General features: G+C 33.7%; 1 protein-coding gene across 2 annotated transcripts in view; it reads right to left on the bottom strand.

The window, feature by feature from the left end:
- The window catches only part of FAF1 (Fas associated factor 1), a 355,099-nt gene that overhangs the window by 66,025 nt on the left and 266,804 nt on the right, over window positions 1–22,270 (bottom strand). For both annotated transcript variants that reach the window (XM_015595280.2, XM_006919177.3), the window contains exons 14-15: window positions 19,324–19,460; window positions 15,747–15,835 (exon numbers count right to left, since the gene is read on the bottom strand). In XM_015595280.2, the coding sequence (XP_015450766.1) occupies window positions 15,747–15,835; window positions 19,324–19,460 (226 nt within the window). The remainder of the gene's footprint in view (window positions 1–15,746; window positions 15,836–19,323; window positions 19,461–22,270) is intronic.

Consider the following 22,270-nt stretch of genomic DNA (forward strand, 5'->3'; position numbering starts at 1 on the left):
CCGATTCATTCACTTACATTTTACAAAACACTTATGCACACCTACTATATGTTAGGCTTTGTGTTAGAAACTGGAAGCAATAAGATGAATAAGACACAGTATCCTTTTCTCACTAGTTATAGGAGATAGATGTATAAGCTTGGAAAGGAAGGCAATACATATGAGGGTCTATTACAGGTTAATCATTTTACTTATACTGTTTCTTTTCATTCCCACAATATCGCAGTGGAGTAATACTATTTCCACTTGACATATGGGGAAACTAAGACTCTAACTGGCTACATAATTTGCCTGTAGTGTACAGTTTGTCAGGGGCTGAATGAGGTTTTATACTTAGGTCTATCTGTTTCTAAGCCTATGTTCTTTTCACTAAACCAATGATCTCAAATTTTAAGATACATAGGAATCACCGGTCATATAGAAAACTTATGAAAACAGATTCTTTGGCCCTTACGCACAGATTCTGATTCAGTAGATCTAGCATGGAAACTCAAAAATCTGTTATTTGTTACAAACGTGTGCTCAATGGGGCCACACTTTGTAAAGCATTGTACTTCAAAAAGAAAAGAAAATCACAGATAAATTACAACACAGTAAGTAATATAATAAAGATATGAATAAAGTGATGAGTAAATAGCATAGTCATTAGAATTCATTTTCTAAATTACAAATCAAATCATGTCATTTCCTGATTAGATGATGACTACTCACTACCCACAGTTTAAGGTTTAAATCTATAGCAGGGCACAGAAGTAACTTCAAGATGTGGCCCTAATGCATATTTCCAGGCTCCTCTCTCCTCCCTTCCCTCTACTAACATCTCCTTCTTGCCTTACTGAATTACTTCTCATTCCTCACATGTCCCAAGTCATTTCGCATCTCCAAGCTTTATCACATTTCCCCATTTTTTTCAATGTGCTTTCTCCTTAATCCAAATGATTATTTCCTACTCATTCTCAAAAAACTCAGTTTATATTATTATTACAAAAAATATTGTGTAAGTTCTTACTAGATGCCAGGTACCAACTAAGCACTTACAATTAGTTATCAAGTAACTAATTGAAGAAACTGAGGCAAAAAGAGAGTAAGAGATTTTTCTCAAGGTTACAGAGCTGCTAAATGGCAGAGTTAGGATTTGAATTCAGGCAACACGGCACCATAAGCTCTCAACCACTAACTTACAGTTGCCTCTCATGAGACAGCGAGCAGCTCTTAAACAAGGACTCTCTTTCAGTTAACCAGAGCCTAATACAAACCATCTCTCTCTGCAGATTCCTCTAGCATACTCCCATCTCTTAATCTTCTATTCCACTTGTACGTGGACTATGTCTCCCTGTTTTGAACCTAATTGTTCTCTACTGGCTTCATGAACTGAGGTTTCCTTTATGGCTATAAGTGGCAAGCTCTCTGAGAGTAGAGACCGTGTCACTCGGTGTAGCTTGGCACAATGGCAGGCACTGAAAGAATTTTTGTTGGACTGAAATTCAGAACAAGCATTTTACCAGCTACACTATGTTCAGTGGTTAAAGAGAAAGTACATGAATGGGGAATGGGTAGTTCCTCCAATGTGAAATGAGGGAGTAAGTGGGCAGGTAGGTATGTGTTAATTCCTCTCTTGACAGAAGCTGTCATTTTGAGAAGCAAATATGAAAAAGCTCTTAAGCATATGAAAGACTGTTCTCCATGGTTGTCTGGTCCTGACTTTCAAACCGAAATTCTGTAGTGTGGTCTCCTAGTAAAAAAGTAATTAGCTGCAGCTATAAGTTTAAATTCATATTTGGATTAAAAAGCTGTCTAGAAGGTTTCACCCCCTTCCCAGATAAGGGATGTTCACACTTTGAATTGGTTGCAAAGGTGAATCTTTGTATGGCTTTGCATGAATAAACTAGTTCAGGACTACAGTGTTCTTTGTCTGAGTTACACCTGGAATATGTGCAGTGAATAGATTCCATAGACTGTATTCTTTGCACTTACATACAGTTAATCTAGTGTAACTTTTCTCAGGGTAACCCTTTACAACTGCTAAAGTAATATAATCAAATATATACACATGCACATGATATAAGAGCCTTATGAAAAAATAATTTAAGGAAGCATTTTTCTAGCAGAAATACACAGGATTTTTTTTTTTTTAAGTAAAATTGTAAATTGGTGCAGATACACTATGGAAGACAGTATGAAGAATCCTCAAAAAATTAAAACTAGAACTACCATATGATCCAGCAAATCTACCTCTAGGTATTTATCTGAAGATAATGAAAAGTTTAACTTGAAAAGATATATGTAACCATATGTTCACTACAGCATTATTTATAATAGCCAAGATATGGAAACAACTTAAGTGTCCACTGATGAATGAATGGATAAAGAAAAGGTGATCTTATCTATATCTATCTATCTATCTATCTATCTATCTATCTATCTATCTATCTATCTATCTATCTATCTATCTATCTATGTGTGTATACACACACACACACACACAATAGAATACCATTCGGCCATAAAAAACAATGAAATTTGGCATTTGCAACAACTTGGATGGAACTTGAGGGCATTATGGTAAGTGAAATAAGCCAGACAGAGAAAGACAAATACCATATGACCTCAGTTATATATGGGATTAAAAAAACCAAACTAATTGGTACAGATACAGAGAACAGGTAGGTGTTTGCCAGAGGTAGGGAACAGGGGGGAGGGTGAAATGGGTAAAGAGAGTCAAAGGTTCAAACTTGAGTTATAAAATAAATAAGTTATGGGATGTAATGTACAGCTTGCAACTAGTTAATACTGTATTGCATATTTGAAAGTTGCTAAGAAAGTAAACCTTTGAATTTTTATCACAAGAAAAAAATTCTGTAACTATGTATGGTGACAGATGTTAACTAGACTTATTGTAGTGATCATTTTGCAATATATACAGTACCAAATCATTATGTTGTACATCTGAAACTAATATAATGTTGTATATCAATTATATCTTGTTTAAAACATGTTATTTAAAAACAAACAGAATTCAAAATCATTTGAAAATCTTCCCCCTGACCCTCACACATCTACTGGATGTCCCATTACAAGAGAAATATTTTATTTTAATTAAGACAAAAATAATATTAAAAGGAGAAAAAATAACAAAAGACTGCCTTCACAAGTGATCTTAGCAAATAACATATAGCTCCCAGTTTCCTCAACTGTAGAATTAAGTTAAGATAAAATAATTTTCAAAGTTCCTTTCAGTTCAGCCTAGAGTGGAAGTAACAATAGATAATATTTATCTATATACTATTTACTAAATACTAGGCACTAGAGCATGCTTTATATGTTTTATCTTATTTAATCTTCAAAACATGCACATCAGGTAGGTACTATTATTAACCCCATTTTATACATGAGGAAACTGGAAACTGATTCAATAGGTCAGAGGCCCAGAAACATGCATTTTCAACAAGATCCCCAGGTGACTGTGGTGCTAATAGCCAGGGCACTGCACTTTTGAGAACTGATGCTCCAATGGTTGCAGCCTATATTGGTAAAGTTAGTACAATCCCAACTACTATATATAAAGTGAGATTTTTTTCCAATTAGTATCCGACTTGGGAAAGTTCTTTAATGCTCCGTGCCAGTTTCCTCTTCTGTCAAATGGGTATAACAACACTTGTCTTGAAGAATTATAAGAATGTAAATGGCCCAATCTTATGCCTAAGAGTAGGGATTTGACAAATGTTAGCTATTATCATAGGCATCCAAATTAAGTTAGCAAATACAAATAAAGACAATAAACTTTTGCTAAAGCTCATTTAAAAGTCAGTTTTATGGGGTGTTTATTTTCCTTGCTTTTAATCTTATTTTCTAAGTGAACGTATAGTAAAATTGATTACTTTTGGTGTATAGTTCTCTGAATTTTAACACAGGTACTGATTCACATAGCCACCACCAAAATAGGATACAGAACAGTTCCATCATCCCCCCAAAATCCCTGCTGCTATCCATTTGTACTCTCTCCTGAATGCTAACTCCTAGCAAGCAGGGATCAGTGTCCCATCCCTATAGTTTTGTCTTTTCAGAAATATCATACACTATACAATGAAATTATATAGAAGGGGTCCCCAACCTCTGGACCGCAGACCAGTGCTGGTCTGTGGCCTGTTGGGAACATGGCCGCGCAGCAGGAGGGAAGCGGCAAGCAAGCAAGTGAAGCTTCATCTGTGTGTTTGCAGCCGCTTCCCAGCGCTACCATCACTGCTTCAGCTCCACCTCAGATTATCAGGCATTAGGTTCTCATAGGAACACTGGTCCCTGGTGCCAAGAAGATTGAGGACCACTGCATATAGTATGTAACCTTAGAGGCTGACTTCTTTTACTAAGCATAATGTCTCTGCAATACATTTAGTAGTTGTACATATGAATAGTTTGTTCCTTTTTAGTGCTGAGTAGTATTCCACTGCACGAACGTAACAAGATTTATCCATTCCCCCACTGAAGGTGAACTGAAGGACATTGAAGGACATTGAGTTGCTTCTAGCTTTGGCAATTATGAATAGAGCTTTTATAAACATTCATGTACAGGTTTTTGTATGAACATAAGTTTTCATTTTTCTAGAGTTAATAAATACCGAGGAATGAGATTGCTGGGTCATGTTTAAGGGTATGTTTAACTTTCCAAGAAACTGTCAAGCTTTTCAGTGACTAAACCAATTTACATTCTCATCAACAATGAATTGAAAGTTCCAGTTATTTTATGTCAGTCACCTTAGTGTTTGTTCTCCCTTCTAACTCAAGGGTAATAAGCATCCCTAGTCCAAGGCCCCAAAGCTGTGATGAGTATTTTAGCACATGGGCAGTGAACTGCTTCAATAAAACAACTGCACACAGTATAGAATTCCAAAAGCAAGTTCTCTATTAGTTTTCCCTAGTCTGATAAAAATTTCTCTAGGACATTTTCCCATATATGTCCAGATATTAACACGGACAGACAGACAGACACACACACATACACACACACACACACACACACCCCCCTCACCACCACCACCACCACCACCACCACCACCACCACCACCAATTTAAAAGTATTAAGTGTGAAAAATCATTTCTCCTTTGCCATGACTAACTTTGGTGTGTTTTCTGGTTAAAATGGTCTGCAAAGACAAGATGGATATAATAGGAAATGGGAAGTATATATGGCTATTGTTGAAATGAAATATCTATCTGAAATTAGAATCTTTCTGTCTAATTAATCAAGTAGTCCCCATTTAATTACATTTATGTGTGTCACTTTTGGCTGATGATGTAGTCTTCTACTCTAGCCATCTCTTGAGAAAAGTACCCTTGTTTCACCTAGAAGACACTTCTCCACAAGTACACCTGTTAAAATGTTGTGTGTGGTTTTTTTTTTTTTTTTTCAGTTTTAGCTTAAAAGAATTTTCTCTGGTGAGGCCTTTCTTTCTAACTTTGATAGTCAAATTTCACGCCCTACATATATTTCTATCATGGGAATTATACCATTATACTGGAATCCTTCATTTGCATGTTACTGAACATCTAAAGGACTGAGTCATCCTTATACTTACTACTGCTTAGCACAGTGTGGGCATGTAGCATGTCTTTAATAAAAATGTGTTGGTTTCGGGGCCAAAGAAATGAATTACGGTGGTTTACCTGGAGGACGTCTATGTATCATCCTTTAAGACTCAATGTTTCTTCCTCTGAGAAGTCTTTGTGTCACCTCTGTACCTTGTACTTACTTCCATTGCTGTGTTTGCATACTATATTGCAATTACTTGTTTGCTGGCATGATAGGTAACTGGATAGGGTAACTGGAGTTAAGGCAAATTTTAACTGGGAGAAAAGTGCCAAAGAATTCTCAGGATCTCCCACGAGAAGCATAAAAATCAGAGAAAAGTAATATAGAAAGGCAAAGGTGACTTGTTAAAAATACTAATAGTGGCAATTCAATTTCTCCTCCTGCTATTTTTCTATAAGAATTCTCTGCTTTATATAAACTGGACCAACATGACTTCAACTTCTTTACACTTTTTTTTTTTACAACTTCTTCACTCTTTTGCTCATACTTTCTCCATGTTGTAATGCTCTTTCCTCTTACTTCTGCACGCGCAGACTGTTCTGTCCTTTCCAGAACCAGATCGAATCTAAACTTCTCATAGAAGTCTCTCCTGACTGTAAATATCACTCGTTCTGAATTCTTCTAGGTCACATAATAAACTATTTTGTAAGGGTATGCTTTAGTTTTCCAACTGTTGATAGTAAGTTCCTTAAAAGAAAGTACTGTCCCTCGCACTTAAAAAAAAAAAAAAATTAAAACTCCCCAGAAACAACCAGTGGTAGGCCCTCAATCTGGTAACAAACATATTCAAGTATAGGTAGAATGTACATGTACTTTCAGCAACAAAATTTCTTCTCAAAAACATAGCCATATATTGCTTAGTGGGAAAGAAAACTCATGAAAGATATGACTGTCTCCAAAGACAGAGACTCAGGTATTGTAATATTTAAGACATGAACAGTTTCTTCATAACCTTTTTAAAGAGCTTGCCTTAAGAGAGTTTCACTTCACAATTTCTTTAGTTGCCTGTCAGGTTTATGACTTTGAGAAGGTCTCAAAAGCCTTGAAAAGACTTTAGAAGAAATAGAAGATTTTAATTTTTATTTGGAGAACACTAAGATAGCTACTTTTAAAACAATAGTAAATAAAAGAAAATATAATAACTAGATATATCCTCCCCAAAAGCTAGCTAATATCGCATAGCTAGAAAAGTAAACATACTTTATAGACTCTACTGTTACTAAAAACAAAAAGTGGACAGGTTGGGCCAACTATTTAACAATGACTGCTTTTACAGTAATAAATGTTGACAGCCCAAATCAAAAAAGAATGCATTACTGAGATATCATCAATTGTGCTCTGTCATTACAAGGCAGCTCCACCCAGTCTAAGCTTGTCAAAAAGTGTTACTGTAATCCATGAAGAAGTCCTCGCCTCAGGCAAAGGAAGGAAAAATGTGAAGGGCTGGCTCTGAACAGGTGTGTTGAATTGTAATGTTAATGTTGAGTCATAAATCTCTTTACATTAGTTTCATATATGACAAATTATTAACTTCTACTCTGAGGTGTCATGCATGGATGAACAGATCCTTCAGCAGGCACTTTAAGAGCAACAAATGTAAATAAACAGGTTGTGAGCATTATTCCATGCACAAGAGTAGACAGTTATGACAAACTTTCTTATTCTACACGAGTGTGCGAGTGAATATGATATTTGGGAATGTCTGACCTACTCTTCAGGTCAGCCCACTCTGATTTTACCTCATCTTATTAAGAGTGCTGCTTCAGTTCACCCCATGAATCTTTAATGTACATGTAACTCAGCTTTATAAGGAATCATGATGTATGAAAAATACATAAGTGTGTATTCTGGCTTTGACACAGTTGTGTGATTTTGGGCAATTTATTTAACACCCAGAATCTTTGGTTTCCTCCTTAATAAAATGGGGATAATAACTATCTCCTAAGATTATCACAAAACTAAGAGATTATTTACAGAAAGTATCTAACATGGTGCGTGGCACTAGCAGACACTCAACATGTTTCTTCCCTTCTTTAAGGTATTTCAACTGATACCCTAAATTCCCTAAGAGGTAAAAGTTTGGGATTTAAATACAGAGTAATAAAATGCTCAGGATTAAAGCTCATGAAGGCAGAGCTTAAATTTTTTCCACTCTATGTCAGTGCCCAGTAGTGTCCAGCAAATACTAGCCCAGGAATCAATAACTTCTCATATTATCAGCCCATAGCAATCTCTCACTACTCTATACTCAAAAATACTGAACATCTATATATGTATTTTTTTTATTATGGTAAAATATACATAATATTCAATTTACTGTTTTAAATAAACAATTTAGTGGTATTAAGTACATTCACAATGTTAGGCAAACCATCATCACTATTTCCATAAGTTTTTCGTCACCTCAAAGAGAAACTCTATACCCATTAAGCAATAAAAGCCCAAGCCGCTCCATACCTCTAGTCCCTGGTAAGCTCCAATCTATTCAGTTTTATGAATTTGCCTATTCAAGATATACTGTATAAGTGAAATCATATAATATTGTGCCTTTTGTGCCTGGCATCTTTCATTTTAAAGTCTTCAATATTCATCCATTTGCAGCATGCATCAATAATACTTCAATCTTTATTTTAACTATAATATTCTTTGTGTAGATGTATCATATTTTGTTTAAGGATTCATCTGTTAATGGATATTGGGTTGTTTCTACCTTTTGGTTATTGTAAGTAATGCTGCAACAAACATTTGCGTACAAGTATCTGAGTCTGTGTTTGCAATTCTTTTGGGTATATATCTAGAAGTGTATTGCTGGTAATTCTATGTTTAACTTTATGAGGAACTGCCAAACTGTTTTCCACAATATCTGCACCATTTTACATTCCAATCAGCAATGTATAAGGGTTCTAATTTCTTCACATCATTGTCAACATGTGTTATTATCCAGTCTTTTTGATTATAGCCATCCTAGTGGATATGAGGTAGTATCTCATTGTGGTTTTGATTTGCTTTTTCCTAATGACTAATGATGTTGAGCATCTTTTCCTGTGCTTCTTGGTCATTTGTATACCTTTTTCAGAGAAATGTTTATTCAAGTCTTTTGACCATTTCTGAATTGTGCTGTTTGGCTTTGTTGTAGAGCTGTGGGAATTCTTTACATATTCTGAATATTAAACCCTTATCATATGATTTGCAAATATTTTCTTCCATTCTGTGGGTTGTCTTTTCATTCTCTTGATAGCGTCCTTTGATGCACAGAAGTTTTTAATTTTTATTGAGTCCAACTTATCTATTTTTTCTTTTGTTGTCTATGCTTTTGGTGTCATAGTTAAGAAACCATTGCCGAATTCAAGGTCTTTAAGATTTTCTCCTTATTTTATCCTAAGGGTTTTACAGTTTCGGCTCTTAAATTTTGGTCTTTGATCCATTTTGAATTAATTTTTGGATATGGTGCTGCTTAAAGGTTCATTTTCACTCTTTTGCACCTGGGTATCCAGTTTTTCCAGCACCATTTGTTGAAGAGACTGTTCTTTCCCCACTGAATGATCTCTGTGCCCAGGTTGAAAATCAACCGACCATACAATGAGGGTTATATTTCTGGGCTCGCTTTTCTATTCCACTGGTCTATTACATCTGCCCTTATGCTGGTACCACACTGTTTGATACTACAGGTTTGTAGTGAGTTTTGAAACCAAGAAGTGTAAACCCTACTTTGTTATTGTTGTTCTTCTTTTTTTAAAGATTGTTTTGGATATTTGGGATTCCTTGAAATTCCATATGAATTTTAGAATGGGCTTTCCTATTTCTGCAAAAAACACCTTTGGGATTTGATAAGGATTGCATTACATCTGTAGATTAATTTGGATAGTGCTGTCATCTAATTATTAAGTCTGAATCCCATCAACAGGAGTGATATTTCCATTTATTTCCTAATTTCTTTCAGCAATATTTTATAGTTATCAGTGTACATAGCTTAGGTCTCCTTGGTTAAATTTATTTAAGTATTTTATTATTCTTGATGCTATTGTAAACAGAATTGCTCTCTAAATTTTCTTTTCGGGTTCTTCATTGCTAGTGTATAGAAATATAACTCATTTTTTATTTTATATCCTGCAACTTTGCCAAGTTCATTAGCTCTAACAGGTTTTGGGGGGTGTGTGTGTATGTACAATCTTTTGGGTTTTCCATATATAAAGTTATATCTATGAAAAGAGATAATTTTACTTCTTCCTTTCCAATTGGGATGTCTCTTATTTTCCTGCCTAATTGCTCTGTATAGATCTTCCACTACTATGTTGTATGGCAGTGGCAAAAGTAGGCATTCTTGTCTTGTTTGTGATCTTAGAGGGAAAGCTTTCCAGTGTTCAGTTTCACTATTGAATATATATGTGTGTATATATATATGCATATGTTATATATATGTATATGTTATTTATACACACACACACATATGTTAGCTGTGGGTTACTCATACATGGCCTCTATTATGTTGAGGAAGTTACCTCCTATTCCTAGTTTATTATGCGTTTTTTTATGAAAGGCTGATGGAGTTTGTCAAATACTTTTTCTTCATCAATTCATCAGTCGAGTCTCATTAATACTAGATTTACAGATTCTGTTGTATAATAATATGAATGCACAATATCTGTATGCATATTCTCAATTTATTCTTTCATTTGAATTTCTGTTCCCCATAATTTACTGGATTCCTTTAATACTGAGCACATGATACTGGCCCATGTGCAAACCATCAATTTTAGAAAAATTTCTAAGGTAATTTTTAGATAATAAAAGTAATCCATAATGTTTAATGCTAATAATAGTTTATAAGTTAGAAGGAAATTGATACTGTTTGCAATATTTCACCAAGGGTATTTATATTCAGTTTAATGACTTCTAGTTCAGCTGCAGGGTAGCTTTCATGTGCCATTTCTTTATTTCTAATAAGGAAATTCCAACGAGAAATTATTAAGAATAGATACAAATGCTTGTTGGTTCTTTCAGTTATATCAAAATATTCGTATCAAACAAGGATTCAAATTATGGAGGGAATAAAGGGCTACTTTAAGCTCTGTTAGACTTTAGTCAATGAAGAAAAAGTATTTTATCACACTCAAGTTATGAAAGTTTGACTGTTTAATAACCTTGGGAGATAGTGGTAAACAGATTACTAATTCATTCTTTGGTTGCTCTTGTTTTAAAATGTGTATCTTTGTGTTCTGCTGAAGCCTTTGGGGATGTGAAGTATTCTTTATTATATATCATTGATTTCTTTCACTGAAGAATGAATTATCAAGTTTTTGGAAATAAATCAAACTTGATGATTAAAGCCATTAAAATTAACTGTGGTTAATCTTTTCTTAAAAATCTTGATAATTTAATCTCAAAATTTTAAATTATGATATTTTTAGCTTTAAAAATAGGATTAGGATACTCAAGAACAAGGCCCTTGCATTTTAACCTTAATTACAGTGTCATAGAAAGTTTTTATCTCATGCCTCATTACAAAAACTTAAGTTCACACCTTTCCCTTACAACAGAGGATCTCAAATTTTAGTGTGTAGCAGAATCAACGGGGAAGGTTTATTAAAATACAGATCGCTGGGTCCCGCCCTCATAATTCTGATTTAGTAGGCCTGGGGTGGGGCCTGAGAAACTGCATTTTTAACAAATTCCCAGATGACATTTACTTGAGACCACTGATTTAGACAGCTAGTATACTTGTCTGAGAAGAAACATCTTAGACTCCTCTTCCATTATTTTAGGAAGTCTACTGGAAAGATGTCTACCTGAAACTGCCTAAGATATAAGCAATTTTCATTATTTTCTTCAATTCCATATCAAGATTTGAGGGCTACATTATTACCAGCTATTTACTTTAGTAAAGAAGTGTGTGGACTGATACTCAGGTACAATCTTTTTCATTTAAATAGCCATGATCTACCTTACTGAAATTAGATTTTTTTAAAAAATAAACAAACAGCTATATTAAGATATAATTCACATATCATACAATTCACATATTTAAAGGATACGATTCAATGGTTTCTGATATATTTATAGATATGTACAACTACCACCACAGTCAACTTTAAAACATTCACTTCCAAAGGAAAGCGCATACCCATTAGCTGTTACCCTTCCAGCTTCCAACCCACTCACCCTTCCCACCAAACCCTAAACAACAATTCTACTTCCTGTCTCTAAAGATTTCCCTATTCTAAACTTTTGTATTAGTTGGAGTTATATACTATGGAGTCTTTTATGACTGGCTTACAGCATAATGTTTTCAAGATTTATCTGATAGTATAGAATGTCAGAACTTCATTGCTTTTTATGGCTGAATAATATTCCTTTGTTTGTATATACCACATTTTGCTTACACATTTGTCCCTGGATGGATATTTGGGTTGTTTCCACCTTTCGGCTATTATAAATAATGTTGCTACAAACATTCACGTACAGATTTTTGTACGGACATATCTTTTCACTTCTGTTAGGTATATAACTAGGAGAGAAATCGCTGGATCATATTGTAACTATGTTTAATCATTCGAGGACGACTGGACTGTTTTCCACTGTAGGTGCACTCTTATATTCCTGTCAGCAGTCTCTAAGTGTTCAGTTTTCTCCATATCCTCACCAAAACTTGTTATCTAGCTTTTTTGGTTTTAGCTATTGCATTTACTATAAAGTAGTATTTTGATTTACATTTGTTTGATGACTAACAATGTGGAATATCTTCTCATGTGCTTATCGATCATTTGTGTATCATTCTTGGAGCAATGTCTGCTCAGATCCTTTGCCTACTTTTTAGTGAGGATAATCCATCTTTTTGTTATTGAGTTGAAAGAGTTCTGTATGTATTCTAGGTATAAGTCCCTTATCAGATATATGATTTGCAAAGATTTTCTCCTAATCTGGGAATTATCTTTTCACTTTCTGGATGGTGTCCTTTGAAATATAATTAATTTGTCACTATTACTAATTCTACCTCATCTTTCTACAACTAACTCAGAGCTTATAAGATAATCATCAACTGAGTTAAAATTTTCTGGAAAAAAAAATAATTTTTGGTCCTTGGCCTTACAACCCAGAAGTTCTTGATAATCAGAGGTTTTAGATTACTCATGGCTAAAAAAATAGTACATTTTTAAAAAATTGAATTCATTTACATGTTATAAAACATCTATTATTTGGAATCAGGCTAAAAGTAAAAATAGATTGTGACTATTGTCATGTAGTGAAAATTGCCTTCCTCCTTATCCCTTCTTTGCCAATAGCCCCTCATTGGAGCAAAGTACCTCTCAGTCCCCAAGATCTATTCCCGTGCTATATACTTGATAAATGCTCAGTAAATACTTAGAAAACCAAACTAATATCATTAATGAAAATATCTATGAATAAAGCTATGTGAAAACACTGCTCACATTACATATACTTCCTGGTGAGAGATTGAGCAATTAGTGATATGAAGTTTAGTCCATTTTGGGTCACTGAAGAATGACTCAAGAGTATGAAAATGGTTTCAATTTGGTTTTATTTAATAAAAGCTTTATATTGTATGGGCATCTCTGGTTGCACTAGCATAACAGAATCATTGAAGTGATAGATTTAACTGGACCAAAGTTAAGTTTAAATATATTCAGGTCTAGGAAGCCATCCTCCAAACCTGTTCATGAATTTGATTTTAACAGCAAGCTTATGATAAAATCTTATTTAAAATTTTTTAAAAAGTAAAGGCAAATTTCACAATTACAAGGAATAGTATTTCTTGTCACATTCAGCAGATACCAAATCATTATGATCTATGCATAGTCCAAAAGAAATCTTTAAACTTAGAAAAATTATTCTTAGGAACTGTACTTATGATCTGAATGATAACTTTCATGAAGGCACTCTAAAAACAAAGAGAACGCCTTATCTCTTGCAGTTAAATTTCAATAAAAATTTCAATTATATGGAGCCTTGGATTTTTCCTGTAACACTCACATTCAATTTTGTGCTCAGTATTAAAGGACTTAAAGTCAATTTCTTTACCAGTGAATTATGAGGAACACAAATTAAGATGAAAGAATGAACTGGAAATATGCATGCAAATATTCATATTATACAGCATAATCTGTAAATCTAGTACTAATGAGACTCAAGATTTAAGTGGTTGAAGAATGTGTTTAGTGAATTATTGTCAATCAATGTCTCTTTTAGGATAAGTGTAATCTTGAATGGCAACACACCTATTATTATAAATTCCTAACTAAGTACAGTACTTCATTATTTCAAAATGTCACTGTCAACTTACAGAGTAACAGATAAATATCTTTCCACCATATATCCAATTACTTTCCCTCAGAGTAAATGAAACACTATTAAGAAAAATGACAAACATAATGTTTTTACAGCAATAAAAGAAATGTAATGAGCATTAAAACTCTGAACTAGTTATAGCACTCCAAATTTTCAAATTTGTTAATGTGGATATATCAGGTTTTATAACATTGTAATTGAGTATTATTTTAAGTAACAGCATTTTATGTTAATTTTTCCAAGTATTCATTTATTCAATCATTTGACAAACATTATTCAGTGTCTACTTTGTTCTAGGTATATTGTCAGGGGATAGAGTTACAAATGTAAATACAACACAACACTTGCCCTTAACAAACTTATAGCCTAATGCAAGATAGAGACAAGTAAATAAAGTAAAATACAGTAGTACAATGTTATATTAAAATCATCTACATGTTTCTCATTTGTAATAGCTAAAGGCTATTATACTGAAAACATTTATTATACCTGGAAACTTTTTATCATTGCTCAGAAATCAAACTTTCCCTTATTTATTCTATGGAAATATTTTTTATAAAACAAACAAAATTAAAAAGAGTAATTTTATAGATATTTGTGAACTTAGCATCTCAAATTAACAAATGCTCATATTTGTTTTGTATTTTATCTTAGAGCTATTTTCCAAATCCAGAAATTTCTTGACTGATAAAAGCATTAATGATTATTTGAGATTATTATAGGTCCCACTAGCTATATGACCTTGGCTAAATTAACTTAACCCTTTTGATTCTCAGTTTTCTCATCTAAAGAGTGAAGATAATAGTACCAATCTGCAATAGATTATCTTCCATATGCCTCTCGGTATCCATGCTCCACCTCGCTTTTTGTGCAGGGAGGTTCTCTTGCCTTTCAGCTTCTAGTTGGGTTAGGTCAATAGCTGGTACTAGCAGGAGTGTGGAAGGAAAGCAAAGCTATTCCCTGGTTTTCTCCTAACCAGGTCACCAAGGACTAAATATATCCCTCTATAGAAGCGGTCTTCATATACCACCCTCTGCTAGGACATTAAGCCTAGGGGTGGTAAGGACTCGCTTTAGCCCTAGTCTGCAGTATCCATTGTTGACTTCCAAAAACCCTTCCCCTACCTTTATAAACAGTTCCCTTATTAAACTTTTTTTCAAATAACCCAGTTTGAAAGTGCCATCTGTTTCCTGCCAGAACTCTGTCTGATTCACATGCAACTTCATGGGGTTGTTTTGAGGATAACATGAGATGATAAATGTAAAATGTTTAGCACAGAGCCTAGCACATTATAAATATTCAGTAAGTGTTGATATCATTATCATTACCAATATTGTAGTCATTATATTTTATTAAAGGTTTCATGCTCATGTTGTCTATACCACCTGAATATGTTCAGAAGACTGAGAAATTCAGAATTCTGGAGATCTACTAATTCTCACAGTGCTTCAAAAATACGTTCAAATGTAAAATGTGTTTGTTGCTAATCAATGTCAATATTTAAAAAGAGAAAAAAAGACCTTAAAAGTGAGTGAAAACTCATATAGTAGATAGGATTTCCTGGACTATAGTTTCTCTTGTAAACATGCTTTGGAATTCATTTCCTGCAAATTGACCTTCTGCCACTATGCCAAATTTAGCAAAGTATAAATGTCCATAAAGTTAAACAAATTGTTGGGTCGTGGGGTCATGAAAAGAATGGACTGAAAGGTAAACTGAATGGCATAAAAGTCCTTGGTTAATCTGGAAATGCATCTTCATCATCTTTACTTATCAATCATGACATAGGCAAGCATCACCATTTGACAAATTATCTCATCAAAATCCTATTAAGGGTCTACTTAACCTTTCACCTTACCTCATCCTTTATATCTTCCTGCTGTTGGGCTGTGAAGATCTCCATTGCAGCCATGAGCCTCATCATTAACTCATCCACTGTTGTGTTACCTAGCAACACATGGAGATGGACGACTTCATATTATTAGTTATTATAAAATGTAAAGTCATTCTAGAATTAATCAGTAAGAAATAACCACAGTTTAAAATAATACAGACTAGTATGCTGTTATTTAGTTAAAATTCTTTCATGTTTTCATTGAAAAGTTTCATATGTTCAATAAGAAAAAGTAAAGCAGTATCCTGGCAGTTGAAATTTTAGAATATTTAGATTTGAGGGAACAGTCTCTTAGTAAGAGGGATTTTCAGCACCATAAATAAGAATGTCCAAGTCACGAGGATTGAAAGTTCTTTCAAGTTACCCAATAACACTCGTAACAACTACCATTTGTTTATATGCCAGTGATTAGGCTAAACACTTGATATATGTTATCTCATTTAATCTGTACGACAATTCTATGAAGGTGTCATTATGATTTTTATTTTAAAAAGAAGGAAAATGAGACTTAGAGAACTTAAGTAGCCTGCCCAAACAAGGTCAAGCTGGTTAAGTGGTGGGGCCAGGAATTGAAACCATATGAGTCGGACTCAAAGCCTGTCCTGTTTGCCACCTCAATATACTGTTTACTTAGTATTATTTCTTATCACTAAAAATTCTTTGGTGAAACAAATGGTAATTCAATTTCTGAAAAACACTGATTTCTTTTTCTTGACTAAGTGATATTTTTCCCTTTTAGCTGTTTCAAATGACTATACTATAATCATTATGAAGAAGGTATTTTAAATGTTTGATTTTCTTTAATGCTATTTTATTCCCTGTCCAAATCCATAACAAATGTATAGCACATGTACGCCATTTCCGGAATGTGTTAAGATCTGTTATTTGCTTTGGGTACATCTACAAGAGAGAAATTCATGAGTATACATAGAGATATAGCACTTCTTTCATTCTTTCAAACCTATGGGCAAAAGAGTCTGTCCTTCTTCAGAGCCTGAGAAGGGGTCTTCTTGTTCCGTTAATAAAATGGCCACAACTTAGATAACAAATAGCTAGTATCCTTGCTGGTGTTCTTCCAGAAAATGGCTTGACTAACATAATCTTTCAATGGTCCTTTCCCCAATTTTCCTTATGACCACTGGCAGCATAGGGTTAGAGAGCATCTGTGATCATTAGCAAAAAAAAAAAAAAAAAAAAAAAAAAAAAAAAATTCAGTTGCAAAGGCTACTAATTTGGTCACATCAGCATTATTTTCTCAATAAATAAGCTGGAGAACAAATATTATGCTGGCGTCATATCATGGTGCAGAGAATACAAAATTGGTTTTGTAGTCATAGTTCTAATCCTAGTTCCACTACTTACAAATTATATGATCTAGTACCTAGAAACTGTCTAGCACATGATAAGAGCTTAATAAATATTCACTTAGTAAATGAATGGATAAGTGAATGAGTGAGTGAATATAGCTCTCTAAGGATCAATTTCCTTATCTGCAAAATGAAGATCACATTACCTCTGTAGGGTTCTTAGAAGGATTAAAGATAATGGAAAGTGCCTGATATATAGTACACACACAATCACTGATAGCTATTATTAATATGTATGACAAATGGTAAAAAGTTTAGGATCACCTTCAACATAGATTTTGTTACTGGGTAAATCTTTGGGTTTTCATTTCTTATTTGTAAACAGTAGTAGTAACTATGACTCAAATTATAGGGCGTGACTACTTTATGGAGGGCACTGGAATCATCAGTGGGAAAACACTATAGTTGTAGAGGTGACTATAGACTGGCCACTAATTTCTAGGCTTAAGCCACTGCTTATCAACTATGCCTCAGCCCTAACTGTAAGGATTCACTGCCAAAATGGACTTGCAGGTACTTTATACCTAAGCCCTTAATGATCTAAGATGAAAAAAGTTACAAGTTAATGCAATTCAGGGCAAATTTATTCTTTAGAGCCTTCTTATGTTGGTGTCATATCATGACATCTGTAGTGGTTTTCAAACTTTTGATTTTAGAACTCCTTTATTAACTGTTGAGATCCCTAAGGAATTTTCATGTGGGTTATAATTATCAACATTTACTATGTTAGAAATTAAAGCTGAAATATTTAAAATACATATCAATTTTTAAAGTAACAATAAAACCATTATGTTAATATAAATACCACATTTTTATAAAAAAAAGACTATGTTACAAAAGAAAAAGTTTAGTGAGAAGAATGGCATTGTTTTAACATTTTTTTTTTGCAAATTTCTTTAATGTCTGGCTTAATAGAACACAACTGGATTCTCATATCTACTTCTGCATTAAACCAATTATAATATATTGTTTTAGCTGAAATTTATAAAGCAAATCTGACCTCACACAGATGTCAAAAAAAAAGTCACATTTTTTTTTAACATCACCACTGATGTCATCAGAAAAGTAAGCTGTCAACCTAATGGCAACAAATACTGTAAGTTCTTTTTCTTGGAGTGGCAGACTCACTTTGTTCATGCTAGAGAAAATATCTACCAGGTATAGTTTGTCAGTAATTTTCAGTTATAAAAATGTTCTGCCATAAAAAAAAAGTTACTAGATTGGCTCAAGCAACCACACATTCTCTATTTACCCTATGCAATTCGTTCCCTAAGCAAGTCTTCTTTAACATTATTTATAAAACCAAATGCTCTAGTTATAAACATAAAATACTAGAGGTTTTATTTTATTTGAATTTTAAAGGCACTAAAATTTACACCCATTCCCCCCATTATGTTATCTGCTATAAAACTTTTGATCTAGATAGGGGCAGAAATTAAGCATCTTACACACAAGCTTTAGCTTGGGGCACTTGAAACATCTTTTTCCCTATGGCATAAAAAAGATATACTGTTTTCAATTTAAGCTTTGCCATGAATAAGGTAATATTTTTTATGAATCCTTGGGGTACATTAGTAATGGTTTAAAAAAATCATTCACTTATGTTTTTGGTAAAGAATGTAAAGACGAATTTTTTTTGAAAAGTTTAAATTCACAGGTATCCTATAGCTTCGTGCCTTAGGGATGCATCCTAGACACAAATTCACACAAATAAGGGGAAACAACAGGCACTGTAAAAAATTTCATGTGCAATATCCAGTCATTGGTTTTTCTAGGTAACTAAAAATAAGCATTTCTTTCAACTAATCAACATTATAGCAAGAAGTCTGTCTGTCTAACTATCTATCTACGTATATATGAAGTGTTATATTTGAGAACCGATTATGACTTAACCGCTAGTTTAGAGAATTTAGCAATTCTGAACATTTATGATTACCCTATATCCCAAGGGCTGTGCAATTTTATTAAGACCTTTCTGTTGGATTTGCACATAGCTTATTTCATTTTTCATAGCACATATTCTTTTTGAATCAGTTCTTCTTCAGTAAGTTCTATATTTTAAAATGCAAAGATATTCACGAATACAGAGAATTACTATCAGCTTTGATGGTAAATATTATAAGATTATCACATACAAAGGAGACATTGTACTCCCCTTGTGACATGTACTTTACCTTGTATCACATTTAACACTTCATTGGATGATCGCTTTCCCATAATAATCAGAAAAAGTGGAAACTGATCTGTTTTTTGAGTCCGAATGGTTTGTGCAACAACACTGCCAAAGTGTCTATTGCACATTGTGAGAAATCTAGAATGAGACAAAATCCAAAGTAAGTTTCATTTCAGAGTTAAATAAATTTACTAGTATCACAACAAAAAATTCAGTAAGTGTTAAATTAGTTATGTTAAAATTAGACAGCTTGTCTTGTATCGATATGTAAAGTCTTGCTGTACTGAGTTTTCAACTATGTCATAAATGATACAGAAATGATTATCATATAGAAAAGTGGGCAGCACACTCTAAATGCTGTCTGGGGCTGATAGCATAGTATTCTTAGCCTTAAACTTTGTAAGCTTACTACTTTGTACTATGAGAAAACAAACAAAATGAATTTTAAGAGAAAAGAATTTCTTAAATAGACAAATATTGTGTGATACAAAGTGAAATTGACTAGCATCACCCTAATCCAAGCAGGATTTAGCAACATTTTCACAAGTTAGAATCAAAAATTGTAGTTTAGAATTGTGTTTTCTCCAACAGTAGCGGGTCTTCTAGTTTCATACTTAGTATGGGATAAAAATAATAATTCTAAGCTTTTGACCAAAAAAGCTCAGAGATATTAGCATACCGAAGTCTAGCATTAGTATTCTTAACACGATCTGGAATAAATGAAAAAACTGATAAAGCTTTTCTCTTCTATTAGAGGAGTGTTTGAAATTAGCATTTCTTTCAAGAGAAAAGGGTAGCTTATGATATGTTTTCAGATCTGATGGTAAAAAGTAAATGTCATAATAATAATGAATTATGAAAGACCAAATGCAAATACAGAATGCTTTAATAAGATCCAATTTAATAAAGTCTGTAAAAATAATGGACTTTTAATAACACAGGTCACAAAAGGCAAAACAGTGGAAATTCTGGGGACTAGCCATTGGTACTGGCTTATTAATTCTTAATTATGTCCATGAAAGGCAACTTAAATCGTGTGTTTTCTTATGCCTTATGGTAATATTTTAGGTAACAACTCCTCTGAAATGTGTGTTCTAGCTGATGAGCAAAGTCCTGTCGTCACATGCATTAGAAAGTAAATCTATTTAAAAAGACGAACAGCATTAAAATGTCATGTGCTCGGATTCATTTGATATCCAAATTCAAAACAGAATCACACTTCTTAATTTTTAAAGCCAATATATTTCTTGTCTATAGAAATCCATCCCAGAAATTTAGGTGAATCCTCCAAAAAACCTGTGCTGTGACTATATAAAGAAAACCTTGTTAAGGGACACTAGAACTGTCGGCAAGGGTGTCAAGACAAGTTAGCACCACTGCAATTAAGTTCATTGGAGGCAGGCTCCTACACACATTTAGAGCAGCAATAGCCAGACCTCATGCCAATCTGAAATGACAAGGCCTTAAGAAACCCATTGTCGGCCAGGAAATATCAGTGCCACTATGAAAATTCAGATCTTCACATTCCACAACTATTATGGGATAAAAGGTGTTCAAGCAGCCTAAGCCTCCATACCAAATTTCACACCCATATAGCTTTAGTTTATCAATGGAGATGTATAGTTTAGGAGACTAGAAAGTTAAGATCTCGTTTTTCTTTCCACTTCTTACTAAAATATCTGAAGTCAGTCTTGACCCTGATCTGATCATTGGCAACATCTGATATTAAAGATGTCAAAAAACCATCTGGAATGCCATTTCCTACAAAAGGGCGAAAATAAGTCCATGTTGCTTTCGCACCAATGGAATAAGTAGATATCACATGGAAGATGCCCAGCACAGAACTAGCCTCATTAGTGATGTTAAATACTAGCTAAGTAAGATATTCCCAAAAAGGAAGGAAGGATAGAAGCCAGGAAGGAAGAAGAAGGCGAGCGGGCAGGTGAGCTGGCTAGGTGGTTTCAAGAATTCAAGACAGTTTTGTCTGGAAATTTTGTCCTTCCCAAATTCTCTTTTGTGAAAATGAGCTAGAAGGAAAAATAATTATGAAAATCTAGTTATATGATTAGGTTTAAAATAATATATAACACGAATTTCAAAACTACACAAAACTGTAAGAGAGGTGCAGCCTTCAAAGACACATTAGCCATTCAATTAACCATAAAAAAAACCACACAAAGTGATTAGTTTTCTAACAGGTATTGACAAATCATTTTAAATTCTGGAGGCAGTTGAAAAACATACAGGGATCACGCAGCCAGTTGATGCTTTCTAGTGGCCTTAACTAACAATATGTTCTAATCAAAGAGAGACTATGTTAAAATTTTAATTAATCTGAATAATCTTCCTAAGATCTGAATCATGTTTACTTTGAGATTTTCAAACTGCAATCGTCGAGAGCCTGCAGGGCCAATGGACAACCCCAAATTCTTACTTGTCAATTCCTTACATTACAATTTATAAGAACCTTATAAACAGATATCATATCTTTCTTATGGCTAGAATGCTCTGCTTCTTCCTCTAAAGAGCATTTGCAGCAGAAAGTTAGCATTCACAGCACATTACCAGTAGCAAAAATCCAGTTAGAAACATTAGCATAAAAATAGACACAGAAAAAATAAATTGTTTTAAGAGAGAAAAAAAATGTATTTCTCTTAATTGTGGTGTTTTCTTCCTTTTAAAGAGCTAAGTGTGCATCTAGTGGCAGCACCAAAGTTGTCAACCTAACTGCATATGGTGTTCATCGGGGTGAGATGTCATAAAGGGATAAATGGTTTCTGAAGCAACTGGATTCCCATAATCTCAAACCCAAGTGGGAAGCAATGACAACTGTTCTGTGGCAAGGAGAAATGGCTTTGTTTTTTAATTATAAAATATTTTAATAAATCAAACAACCTACTTATCATAGACCTATTTGAGGAGGTGGAATAATGAGTTGCTTAATCAAT

Source organism: Pteropus alecto, unplaced genomic scaffold (genome assembly GCF_000325575.1).
Source record: "Pteropus alecto unplaced genomic scaffold, ASM32557v1 scaffold25, whole genome shotgun sequence".
Lineage (NCBI taxonomy): Eukaryota > Metazoa > Chordata > Mammalia > Chiroptera > Pteropodidae > Pteropus > Pteropus alecto.